The sequence below is a fragment of the Pogoniulus pusillus genome, chromosome 8 (genome assembly GCF_015220805.1).
Source record: "Pogoniulus pusillus isolate bPogPus1 chromosome 8, bPogPus1.pri, whole genome shotgun sequence".
NCBI lineage: Eukaryota > Metazoa > Chordata > Aves > Piciformes > Lybiidae > Pogoniulus > Pogoniulus pusillus.
In genome coordinates, this window is record NC_087271.1 from 36216386 (window position 1) to 36229438 (window position 13053).

Here is a 13053-nt window from a genome sequence, read left to right on the forward strand (position 1 = left end):
GGCTCACTTCATGTGTTACTTAAAAGTCTTTTTCTTTTTTTGAGTGCATGTTACAGGAATTGTTCTAAGACTTAGCTTTTCATTTCTCCAGGAAATGGTAAAAGTATATAACTATCTTTACACTAGAGCTAAAGTAAGTTCTGCTTAGTTTTTGCCAGCCAGTGTCATAAGAAGAGGAGACTTAGGGTGACCTCACTGCTGTCTACAACTCCCTGAAGGGAGGCCGTAGCCAGGTGGGGTTGGTCTCTTTTTCCAGGCAGCCAGCAACAGAAGAAGGGAACACAGTCTCAGGTTGTGCTAGGAGAGGTCTAGGCTGGATGTTAGGAGGAAGTTGTTGCCAGAGAAAATGATTGGCATTGGAATGGGCTGCCCAGGGAGGTGGTGGAGTCACTGTCCCTGGAGGTGTTGAAGCAAAGCCTGGCTGAGGCACTTGGTGCCATGGTCTGGTTGCTTGGCCAGGGCTGGGTGCTAGGTTGGACTGGCTGATCTTGGAGATCTCTTCCAACCTGGTTGATCCTATGATAACTCCCATTTATTTTTTTATCCTCCTGTTGATTAGAGCAGTTTGACCCTAGTAATACCTCAGGTAATTCTCCCTTTGTACGGTGTCCAGCCTGAATCTGCAGCTGCAAAACATACTGCCTGCTCTAGTTTTAATTGATATTAGGAGGAATTGCAGTGTAAGAGCATGCTGAAAACTGAGTGTTCTTTTGTGACCACTTTCTGTTTTTTTTTTTTCTTTATTCTCTATATATTCATTAGTTTAATTGAAATGAAATAGAAAAATGGAATGTGAAAGTTAAAATTGTCTCTGAGATCTCCTTTGACAGTGTTTGAAGGGGATCTATCAGAAAGCTGTGGATGATCTTGTGCCTGTTGTGACAGGACAAGAGGTGGTAGTTTGGAACTTAAAAGAGGGAGATTTAGACTAGAAAGCTGGAAGAGCTGTTTGACACCAAGGATGATGAGACCCTGGCCCAGGTTGCCTAGAGGGAGATCTCCCATCCTTGGAACCATTCCAAATCAGGTTGGTTGGGGCTCTGAGCAACCTGCTCTAGTTGTAGATATCTATTCTGACTGCAGGGATCTGGATAAGACAACCTTTGAAGGTTCCTTTTAACTCAAATTCTGTGATGCTGAGATTGCATAATCCTTCAGTAACTTATTTAAAGCAGCAGATATTCAGCACAGAAACTTTGCAGACAGCTTTCAGCAGCAAGACTAAATTCTTTCATTCTCAATTAGGTACAAAGGAACAACTCACAAAAGAGAATGAAGAGTGGAAACAGAAAAGCAGCTCATTAGAGGAGCAGAAAACTGAATTGGAGGTGCGGATGAGTGCCCTCAAATCACAGTATGAAGGTCGAATCTGCCGCCTGGAAAGAGAGCTTAGAGAGCAGCAAGAGCGACACCATGAGCAGCGAGATGAGCCACCAGAGTCTACAAACAAGGTACATACCCCTTTGTAGCTTGCTGCCTGAGAGGAGACAGCTTCTGTGTCGCCTGGCAAAGAAAAAAATCCTGAGCTCAGCAAACTACTATTCCAGTTCTGTTCCTGGTTTTGGAAGTATACAAGTTGGCTTCAAGGATTCAAAACCTCATCTAAAACTGTGTCAGGGCTATCCCAAGCACAGATACAGGCTGGGCAGAGAGAGGATGGAGAGCAGCCCTGTGGAGAGGGACCTGGGGGTGCTCATGAGTGCAGAGCTCGATTTGAGCCAACACTGTGCACTCCCAGCCCAGAGGCAGCTGTGTCCTGAGCTGAGTCCCAGCAGCATGGGCAGCAGGTGGAAGGAGGAGATTCTGCCCCATTGCTCCACTCTGCTGAGACCCCACCTGCAGCACTGGGGCCAGCTCTGAAGTCGCAGGAGAGACATGAACCTGTTGGAGCAGGGCTAGGGGAGGCCACAGTAGTGATGGGAGAGTGGAAGCTCTCTGCTGTGAGGCTAGTCTGAGAGCTGGGATTGTTCAGCCTGGAGAAGTAAAGGCTTCAGGCAGAGATTAGAGCAGCCTTCCAGTATTAGAAAGGGTGCTACAGAGGAACAGGAGAGGGATGACTTCTGAAGACATGGAGGACCAGGGGTGATGGTTTCAAACTGGAAGAAGTTCTATTTTGATTAGACATTAGGAGGAAAATCTTCCCCATGAGGTTGGTAAGGCACTGGAACAGGTTGCCCAGAGAAGTTATGGAGGCTGCAAGCCTCCTGCTCAAGGGTATGGAGTCTTGAGCCACCTGTTGTAGTAGACATCCCTGCCTATGGTCCCTTCCAACCCAGACCATTCTGTGATTTCATGATAATGAGTTCTGCCTGCTATTGTCTCAGCAGCTTAAGAAAATGCCTTAGAATGTCTGAATTGGTTTGCATGCTCAGTATGACTGGGATGGTTTGTGTCAGAACGTGCACCAGTCGTGGGGCCTGACTAGATATGATAGCAAGTCCATTAGAGAAGCAGCTGTTAGTGATCTGTCTGCTGAAGTATTTTACCACATGGCTCGTTCATGTGCACGTGGCATGGTAATTTCTGTTTCTTACTCAACAGGTTCCAGAGCAGCAGAGGCAAATCTCACTCAAGTCAGCTCCAGCTTCAGGTGAAAGAGGAATGTGAGTTGAAGAATTCAGGCCTTTTGCAGTTCTGTTGTTGGCCTTTCTTGGTTTTGTCTTTTACCTTTTTGATAAACTGATGACTTCTCACAGTTTGTCTTATGCAGCTCTGAGGATTCTGATTGAAACTGTTTTCTCAGCTAGATTTAAGCGTTTAAGCTTTTCAGCTGTTGTTGCATTAACCACCAGGAACATGGCATCTGGGAAGCATGAAAGGTTTTTAAGATGTTTTCAGACTTCAGGGTTCTTGAGGTTGTTCTGTTTTGGTTATTGCCTTTTAACCTTTTCATTTTGGGGGATGCAGGAATCTGAAGCCTGAATAGCAGACTAACTACATAGTAACTCTTGCTAGAGATTAAATAGTCAAATCATAGTCACTCTTGCTAGAGATTAAATAGTCAAATAAGCTTTTGAATGGGAAATATTATTGTATTACTAAGTTTAGACACCAAATTACCTTCCAGTTATGAGGACAGCATCCTTTTGAAAGCCAGGCTTTCAGAATGCCTTCTAAAGTGTGACTGATCCTTGTCTCAGCCAAGGGATGATACTGCATTGTAAGAAGCACATCAGTTGATTTTTAGTGTGAGCTGCGTTGCTCACTGTAGTGAAGACTCGGCACAGGTCATAGCATGAGCTGTGCACTGTTCCTTTTGATCTGCTCACAGATTTCTAGTTGATTCCCTTTGAAGAAACCTGGGCAGAATGCTACTGATAGCATTGTGGGTCTCTCTTTTTATTTTTTTAATCCAATTTGGAACAATTTATTATTCTGTTTTCAGGCATTTAAATTATAAACCTCTAAAACCAAATTATTTCTGGCTACTGATCATGTATTTATGTTTGGTGTTTTTCAAGTCACCTTTCTGTGCCACCAGGATGAAACCAGTATCCTGTTTTTCAGTGCTAGCACTTCAGATCCACCAACAGCAAATATTAAACCAACTCCTGTTGTGTCAACTCCAAGTAAAGTGACTGCTGCTGCAATAGCTGGGAATAAATCTACCCCGAGAGCCAGCATCCGTCCGATGGTTACTCCTGCGACAGTCACTAATCCCACCACTACTCCAACAGCCACAGTCATGCCTACAACACAGGTGGAGACTCAGGAAGGTGAGCATCTCAGTATGATTCTTGGATCTGCAATCATAAATGCTGCTACTGCCTCAGAATCTCTGAAATTGTTAGTTTGACTGTACCCCAGATCATGGAATCACAGAATCATTTTGCTTGGAAAGGACCATTTAAGGTCATCCAATCTAATCATTAACCCAGCCCTGCCAGGTCACCATTAAACTATAGCCCTCAGCACCACATCTGTATGGCTTTCAAACCCCTCCTGGGATGAGGACTCCATTGCTGCCCTTGACAGCCTGGGTCAGGTCTTGGCAGTGAGTTGTCAAGGAAGAAATTTTCCCAGTGTCCAACCTCAACCTTGCCTGGCACAGCTTGAGGTTGTTTCCTCTTGTCCTTTTACTTGTTACTTGGGAGAAGAGGCCAGCACCCATCTTGCTCCAGCCTCCTTTCAGGGAGTTGTGGAGAGCCAGAAGGTCTATTCACAGCCCCCTTTTCTCCAGAATAAACAACCTCAGTTCCCTTAGCTGTTCCTCACCAGACCTGTTCAACCCTTCACCAGCTTCACTGTCCTTTCATTGACATGCTCCAGCACCTCAACGTCCTTCTGGGAGTGAGTGACCCAAAACTGAACTCTTTATTGAAGGTGTGACCCAGTGTAGGAGAAAAATCACTTCCTTGGGCCTGATGGCCACACTTGCTGATCTATGACAGGATGGTCTCAGCCTTTTTGGCCAGCTGGCTCATGTTGGGGTGGCTGTCAGCCAACACTCTCAGGTCCTTTTCTGTCAGGCAGCTTTCCAGCCTCTCCTCTCAAGCTTGGAGCACTGCAGGACATTGCTTCCCCACACTAAGTTGTGAGAAAAAAACTCTAAACTGGTCTGTATCAGGAGGAGGTTCGTTACAATGAGAGTGGTAAAATACTGGAACAGCTTGCCCAGGGATGTATACCTGAAGACTTTCAAAATCAAACTTGATGTGGCCCTGGGCAGCCTGATGTAGTCAGAGCTGTCCCTGCTGAGTGCAGAGGGGTTAGGCAAGATGACCTTTGAGTATCCTTTCCAACCTGATGCAATCTGTGATCTGCAAAAGCTGGTAACAATACTCAGCAGCATGACAGAAGCATCAACGTTTGCTTATCAACTTGGCTTAGAACAGCACTGAAACATGAACCATCCTTTAAAAACTGAAAGGGAAACTAAAGGAACTAAAAGATGTACCTTGCAAAATTAGATCCTCTCCTCAAAAGTAACATTCCAGGCATATTTGAGTACAATTCCCCTTTCCAAAGTAAACTCAACTAGTCATGGCAATTCTTTAGGATAAAGTGATGTTCCTGTGCATGTTTCAGTGCATCAAGGTAGTCAGGAGGGAGCATTACTCAGCTCTCTTTGGCATGTCTCCCCCACAGCCTACCTTCACCTGCTTCCTTCAGCAGCTTGTGCAGCTCTTCTACAGCGCCAGTCAGTTCATTGCTCTTTGCCTCCGAGTCATCAGCAGCACTCTGAAGAGAAACATTTGGGTTGACTTTAGTGCATGCTGATAGCAAATCATTTTTGTAACAAAAGCCCAAACAGACCAAAAGTCATGTAGCTCCCTCAGCTGTTCCTCACAAGACTTATATTCTAGAGCCTTAACCTGTTTGGTTGCCGTTCTCTGGGCACACTCCAGCACTTCAATATCATTTTTGGAGTGAAGTGCCCAAAAATGAATCCACTGTTCAAGGTGAGGCCTCATCAGTGTCCGGCACAGGGGAATGATTCCTGTACTTGTCCTTCTGGCCACACTCTTACTGACCCAGGCCAGGTTGCTGTTGGACTCCTTGGCCACCTGGGCACAGCCGGCTCATGTTGAGGTGGCTGTCAGACCAACACCCTCTGGTCCTTTTCCACCAGCAGCTTTCCAGCCACTCCTCCCTAGGCTTGGAGCACAGCAGGTGGTGACTTCCCCACATCAATACTTTGTGCAGAAAAACCCCAACTGGCCTGTGTCACACCGAGTGCTAAATCACCTCTAGGAATACCAATCTGTGCTTACAACGGAATCAAACTCACCTTATACAGATTGGATAATTTTGTGTGGGCATTCAGCTCATTCTGGAATCTTTCCTATGTGCCAACTTGCTGCTTTTTTGCATCCTCCAGTTTTATTGTCCCTGCACCTTGTTGAATATTGCACTGTTTATGACCACTCTGTTGACACAGAGTTGATGATGTCTCACCTGTAGATGGGTATGAGCAACTCAAGCTGCAAAGCATTGAACCTGATTCTCTAGGGCATTCTGAAATGGAGAATGAGAGCTGTACTAGGTAACATGAAGATAGTTGAATGTGCTTCTATTTGCCTTTCAGCTATGCAGTCAGAAGGACCTGTGGAGCATGTTCCAGTGTTTGGGAGCACCAGTGGGTCTGTGCGCTCCACCAGCCCTAATGTTCAGACGTCTCTCTCTCAGTCCATCTTGACTGTTCAGCAGCAGACACAAGCAACTGCTTTTGTGCAGCCCACTCAGCAGAGTCATCCTCAGATTGAGCCTGCTACTCAAGAGCCATCCCCTACCATTGTAGAAGTTGTACAGAGCTCTCAGATAGAGAGACCCTCCACTTCTACAGCAGTGTTTGGCACAGGTTGGTTTTATTATATGGGCCTACCTTCTTGAATAGTTCCTTTGAACCAAGCCTCACTTGAGCAAAATAATTTGTTCTTTTCCCTCTCCTTTTTTAGTTTATTGCATGTTTTTTAGACTTGTGAGGTTAGACTCCTTTCTTGGACCTTCAGGAGTGGTACCTCTGAAAGACAGTTATCACTGCATTCTTTCAAGTAGAAAATGAGGTCTGGCAAGTTTGTTCATCTACTCAGAGCAGCACAGGACTTCAAGACCTTGCTTGCTCTATTGCCCTGGTACTGTTGGAGCAAGGTTAATTTCAGGTGTTATGTGTAAGCTACTTAAGGTGGAATGTGAAATCCAGTAAAGCTACTTCCTGTGATTCCCTGTTTATTCCCAAAAATACGCTGTTTGTAAACTACCTTTTTGTTTCCCAGCTGATGCTTTGTTAAACTTTTAGGTGTACTTATCAGAAGCAAAGGTGATGGGAAAAACATTCTAGTTGTACCCTGAATTGGGGTCAGTTACATTGCAAATACAGATCCAAGAGCGTAAGATGTATAACTGTGATGGTTTGGGTGTTCCCTGTCCCCCAACTCTTAGGAAATCACCCAGACTAGACTCAGCAGAGCTAGAATGAAGCTTTCTATTTACAGCTTAGCACAATATACAAGCAGATATTTCCAATCTATACAGCTAGAGACAGAAATATACAAGTTAAAAAGTAATACAGAAACACAACAACCCTCCCAGAAACCTGAGTCCCCAGGAGGGGCTCCCAACCACCCTTCCACCTCCCTTCCACATCTCTACCTTATTCCAGACTTTGCCTTACGTTCAAGATGAGTTTGGAGAACTGGCCAGGAGAGTTAAGAAGCAGAAGGATTAGTTATACAGCAAGTTAGGGAGAGAAGGGAGGAAGCCAGACCCAGAGAGCAACTCTGCTATCTATGTTTGTGTTCTTGTTTTAATCCGTCTCAGCAAGCCTATGAGTGAAGTAGCCATCACCATTGTTTCCTTTTCACAGCTTATCATCTAATTCCTCTCACTAAAATATCCCAGCTAGGCTCAAACTAGGACAATAACAAAAGGGGCTGATGTTTTCGTGTCCTAGGAAACAGCATAAAGTGATTCTATCTGATTGTACTTGCTCTCATTCAGTGCAGAAAATGAGATGATCTTCCAGAGTAAAACACCAACCTTTTTGGTTTTTTGTTCCATACATTCTTGTTCTGAAAATAACAGGGAGGCTCTTTTAAGTTTCAGCTACCCCAAGTTCTTCACTGTCTAAACGTCCAAGAGAGGAAGAAGAGGATAACAACGTGGAAAACTCAGACCAAATTTCAGAGGAAACAGTGGATGTACCTATTCCAAAGAAGCTGAGAAGCATACAGAGAGTTGGACCTGAGGTTTGTAAGAATATAGAATTCTACTAATGCCCCTTTGAAAGTCTGGATATCAACAAAGGGCAAGAGATATACCTGTTGAGTGAGTAAGGCCAGGTTGGATGAGGCCTTGAGCAACCTGGTCTGTTGGTTCAGACTGGACGTGAGGAGGAAGTTGTTGAGTGTGAGAGTGGTGAGAGCCTGGAATGGGTTGCCCAGGGAGGTGGTTGAGGTCCCATGGCTGGAGGTGTTTAAGGGCAGGCTGGATGAGGCTGTGGCCAGCCTGCTCTAGGGTAGGGTGTCCCTGCCCATGGCAGGGGGGTTAGAACTAGGTGATCCTTGTGGCCCCTTCCAACCCTGACTGATTCTATGATTCTAGTGCAGAGTGTCTCTGTCTGTGGCAGGGCTGTTGGAACTCTGTGATCTTCAAGGTCCCTTCCAGCCCAAACCATTCTAACTGTAGAACAGGGGAGAGAGAGCATTGAGGAGGAAGACCTTGAAACATTTTTCAGCGTGGTCAGGCCTGTTGTTACCTGCAGCTAACATGTAGTGTACTTGACTAGATAGAGGGTAGCAAGGATGAGTCCCATGAGGTGTATGTGAGACACTGGCATGAGGGAATTCAGATAGCCTGCCAAAAAAAGGAATGAGCTTGAGTGGAACCTTCTAGCAGGCAACTAACAAATGTGTTAAAGAAGTCAAGGTGTTTCAGCAATAAGAGGGATGTTGTATAGCAGAAGGAGGCAAGTACCCCTTACTTAGCTGAGGGTGGAGGTGGAATGGGAAACTCCAAGGCTTTTTAATGTGCATTAAGAGTGTGAACAGCAGGTTGAGCAAGTTCTCCTCCTCCTCTGCTCTGCTCTAGTGAGGACCCATCTTGAGTACTGTGTCTAGTTCTGGGCTCTCTAGTTCAAGAGAGACAACGAAGTACTGGAGAGAGTCTGGTGGAGGAAAGGTTGAGAAACATGGGTCTGTTAAACGTGAAGAAGAGCAGCCTGAGAGGGGATCTTCTCAGTGCTTAGCAAGGGCTAAGGCTGGGTGGGCAAGAGGATGGAGTTGGGCTCTTTTCATGGGTGCCCAGTAAGAGAGCAAGGGGCAATGGACACAAACTGGAACCCAGGACATTCCATCTGAACAGGAGGAGAAAATTCTTTGGTGTGAGGGTGCTGGAGCCCTGCAACAGGCTGCCCAGAGAGGTTGTGGACTCTCCTTTGGAGATTCCATACTTGCCTAGACAGTGTGATGCTGAGCAACCTGCTATGGATGACCCTGCCTTATTGGTATAGGACTAGATGATCTCTAGAGGTCACTCATAATTAAAGGGGAGCAAAATATTGCTCATGATCTGCTATGTGTTGAAGAACCAAATGTTAGGTTTAGTGGTGTGTTTTAAACAAGAAGGATGTCTGTTCTTTCAGGAGGAAGTGACAGCAGAAGAGAGCACTGATGGGGAGGTAGAAGCTCAAGCATACAATCAAGACTCACAAGACTCGATTGGAGAGGTAAGCACATTTGTAAGGAAAAAGATTACATTTCAGCAAAAAATAGCTGTATTTTTATTTCCAACTCAGAAATGAAATCTCAGATCTTGCAGGTTCCCACTGGAAACCACTTAAAACCATTTGAAGTTCAGACTTTTTATGTTCAGGGATAGATATTGAAATTTTATTGTACTACCTATAGAAGTGAAGTTCAGAATGTTAATGAAGCTTTGCCATTTTGATTTTTAATGTCATGTGTTGCTTTAGAAATCCAATATCCACAAATCTAGTTTGATACAGTGAAACTGAGATACAGAGGTTAAATGATGGGGGCTGGCCTCTTCTGCCAGGCAACAGCAACAGAACGAGGGGACACAGTGTCAAGTTGTGCCTGGGGAGGTCTAGGCTGGATGTTAGGAGGAAGTTGTTGCCAGAGAGAGTGATTGGCACTGGAATGGGCTGCCCAGGGAGATGGTGGAGTCACCATCCCTGGAGGTGTTGAAGAAAAGACTGAATGAGGCACTTAGTGCCATGGTCTAGATGGCTGGATAGGGATGGGTGATAGGTTAAACTGGATGATCTTGGAGGTTTCTTCCAACCTGGTTGATTCTGTGATTCTATCCCTCCAGCTCAAAAGTACTCTAAAACAGCAGCTCCAAGTTCTGCTATTAAGAGAGATGGTTAATCATTGATCCTGAGGAGTCTTTTAGTTGTCTGTAGGCAACTGGTGACACACTTTCGTGCTCTCCTCTCTTTGTTAGTTATTGAGAAAGAGTCATAATTGCTGTTTCTCTTGTCATCAGAATTGGTTTCTCTTCTCACTGCCCCATCACCAGTCTCACATGATGGTGGAGTGCTCAGTGCCCGAGTACTGAGGCAAGCATTCTCTCTGAATGTGAAGTAAGGACAGTGCTTCCTCTGGTGACTTACCTTTGTCTTTCACAGGGTGTTACACAGGGGGAGTACACACCCATGGAGGATAATGAAGAAACTTCCCAGTCTATTCCAATAGATCTTGGACCTCTTCAGTCAGATCAGCAAAATACTTCCTCATCTCAGGATGGCCAGTCCAAGAGAGATGATGTCATTGTAATTGATAGTGATGATGAAGATGACGATGATGAAGAAAATGAAGGCGAGCAGGAAGTATGTACTGCAGGAAGTATGTACTCCGTGCAGAGATACAGGCTGGGGTCGGAGTGGCTGGAGAGCGGCCAGACAGAGAGGGATCTGGGGGTGCTGATTGATACCCACCTGAACATGAGCCAGCAGTGTGCCCAGGTGGCCAAGAGAGCCAGTGGCATCCTGGCCTGCATCAGGAATGGTGTGGTCAGCAGGAGCAGGGAGGTCATTCTGCCCCTGTACTCTGCACTGGTTAGACCACACCTTGAGTACTGTGTTCAGTTCTGGGCCCCCCAGTTTAGGAAGGACATTGAGATGCTTGAGCGTGTCCAGAGAAGGGCGACGAGGCTGGGGAGAGGCCTTGAGCACAGTCCTACGAGGAGAAGCTGAGGGAGCTGGGATTGGTTAGCCTGGAGAAGAGGAGGCTCAGGGGTGACTTTATTGCTGTCTACAACTACCTGAAGGGTGGTTGTGGCCAGGGGGAGGTTGCTCTCTTCTCTCAGGTGGCCAGCACCAGAACAAGAGGACACAGCCTCAGGCTGCGCCAGGGGAGATTTAGGCTGGAGGTGAGGAGAAAGTTCTTCACTGAGAGAGTCATTGGACACTGGAATGGGCTGCCCGGGGAGGTGGTGGAGTCGCCATCCCTGGGGCTGTTCAAGGCAGGATTGGACGTGGCACTTGGTGCCATGGTCTGACCTTGAGCTCTGTGGTAAAGGGTTGGACTTGATGATCTGTGAGGTCTCTTCCAACCTTGGTGATACTGTGATGGAATTGCCTAACTGAGCTACTCCATTTATGATTTTTTTTCTTTGACAAAAGGTGTAAAGTTCTCTGTGCAGAACTAATTTAATCAATGTAGTGGTAGGTAGATTAGTCTACCTCCCCCAAAGTTCTACTGTTTCAACATGTGATATCACCCCACTTCCCCTTCCACACCTCCTTAAGGTTTTGTTACGGTCTTACAGGACTATGAGGATGAGGAAGAGGAGGATGAGGATGATGATGAAGACACAGGGATGGGAGATGAAGGGGATGACAGTAACGAAGGAACTGGTAGTGCCGATGGTAACGATGGATATGAAGCAGACGATGCTGAGGTGAGATTTGGACCTCTTTGAGCAGCCTGTTACATTTCTTGGAATAAATCAAAGTTGTAGCTGATATGCACAGATCTGAGTACATGAAAGAGAGTCTTGTTAGTATCAATTCCTTCCAGAAAACTCAGGATACTTGTAAATGATCTGAGTTATTTCTATGGGAAAGGTGAGAGGTGGAGGAGTTGCCGTTCCTGGAGGTGTTCAGAAGAAGCCTGGATGAGGCACTTAGTGCCATGGTCTGGTTGTCTGGACAGGGCTGGGTGCTAGGTTGGACTGACTGAGTTTGGAGGTCTCTTCCAACTTGGTTGATTCTATGATTCTATCTTCTAACAAGAAAAATTAACTTGAAATGTTTAGGAGGGCTGAGTGAAAATGCAAAGTACAGTATTGGCAGCAAACATTGCAGCTGCAAAGCTATTAAAGCAATTTCTTGCAAAGCTGGAAATCTTACTGTGGTTATCATTTTGAAGTATCTATGGTTACATTGTTTGTGCATAGGCAAAACTACTGAACTTCCATACCCTTCCATACCTGTTTACAGAAACATTGTAAGGCTTTCATACAGATTTTACTGGGGTTAGATTCACAGGCTATAAGTTGTTCAGTGGTTAAGACATAATATTAGTCATCAGTTCAAGAGAGATGTTGAGGTGCTCAAATGTGTCCAGAGAAGGGCGATGAAGCTGGTGAGGGGCCTGGAACACAAACCCTATGAGGAGAGGCTGACAGAGCTGGGGGTGTGCAGCCTGGAGAAGAGGAGGCTCACGGCAACCTCATTGCTGTCTACAACTCCCTGAAGGGAAGCTGTAGCCAGGTGGCAGTTGGTCTCTTCTGCCAGGCAACCAGCAAGAGAACAAGGGGACACAGCCTCAAGTTGTGCCAGGGGAGGTCTAGGCCTGGATGTTAGGAGGAAGTTGTTGTCAGAGAGAGTGATTGGCATTGGAATGGGCTGCCCAGGGAGGTGGTGGAGTCACTGTCCCTGGAGGTGTTGAAGAAAAGCCTTGATGAGGCACTTAATGCCATGGTCTAGTTGATTGGCCAGGGCTGAGTGATAGGTTGGACTGAATGATCTCGTAAGTCTCTTCCAACCTGGTTAATTCTGTGATTCTATTTTTATCTGGGGCATTGTATTTTTAGGGTGCTGATGGTACAGATCCTGGAACAGAAACTGAGGAAAGCATGGGAGGAGGTGAAAGCAACCAGAGAGCAGCGGATTCTCAAAACAGTGGTATGATTATTCTGTGTTTTTTCAAAGTAAGGGGGGGAAATGTGGTAGCTGGCTTGCACATGTCAAAATACACACTTAGAGCTAAGAATATAAGGCCAAATGCTAAGGACCATATAGGAGATGCAGGCGGCCTGATCCCTACAGACATTCAAAGTCAGGTTTGTTGAGGCTCTGAGCAAGCTGATCTAGCTGAGGATGCCCCTGCTGGTTGGAGAAAGGTTGGGCTAGATGAGTTTTAAAGTTCCTTTCCAACCCAAACTATTCCATGATTCTTGAAGTGCAGATTCTTTTGAAATGTCATTTTTTGGACGTTTTCTAGAAGCAGTCCTTTGAAAACCTTGTGAGCTCTGGTTGCTGCTGCTCAGTAGATATAATCTCCTCTTTCTAAAGCAGCACTTGAGCCATCAGTAGTTTGTTTTCATACTGTGTTGATGTAGCTGGCACAAGTCCCCTTTGAAGTG

The 13053-nt window shown here is 45.8% G+C and overlaps 1 protein-coding gene across 3 annotated transcripts in view; it reads left to right on the top strand.

The window, feature by feature from the left end:
- Positions 1 to 13053, top strand: part of TPR (translocated promoter region, nuclear basket protein) — a 62665-nt gene that overhangs the window by 35885 nt on the left and 13727 nt on the right. For all 3 annotated transcript variants that reach the window (XM_064148054.1, XM_064148056.1, XM_064148055.1), the window contains exons 34-42: positions 1246 to 1451; positions 2542 to 2603; positions 3508 to 3716; positions 6029 to 6301; positions 7540 to 7688; positions 9083 to 9166; positions 10091 to 10291; positions 11233 to 11364; positions 12502 to 12592. In XM_064148054.1, coding sequence (XP_064004124.1) covers positions 1246 to 1451; positions 2542 to 2603; positions 3508 to 3716; positions 6029 to 6301; positions 7540 to 7688; positions 9083 to 9166; positions 10091 to 10291; positions 11233 to 11364; positions 12502 to 12592 — 1407 coding nt within the window. The remainder of the gene's footprint in view (positions 1 to 1245; positions 1452 to 2541; positions 2604 to 3507; positions 3717 to 6028; positions 6302 to 7539; positions 7689 to 9082; positions 9167 to 10090; positions 10292 to 11232; positions 11365 to 12501; positions 12593 to 13053) is intronic.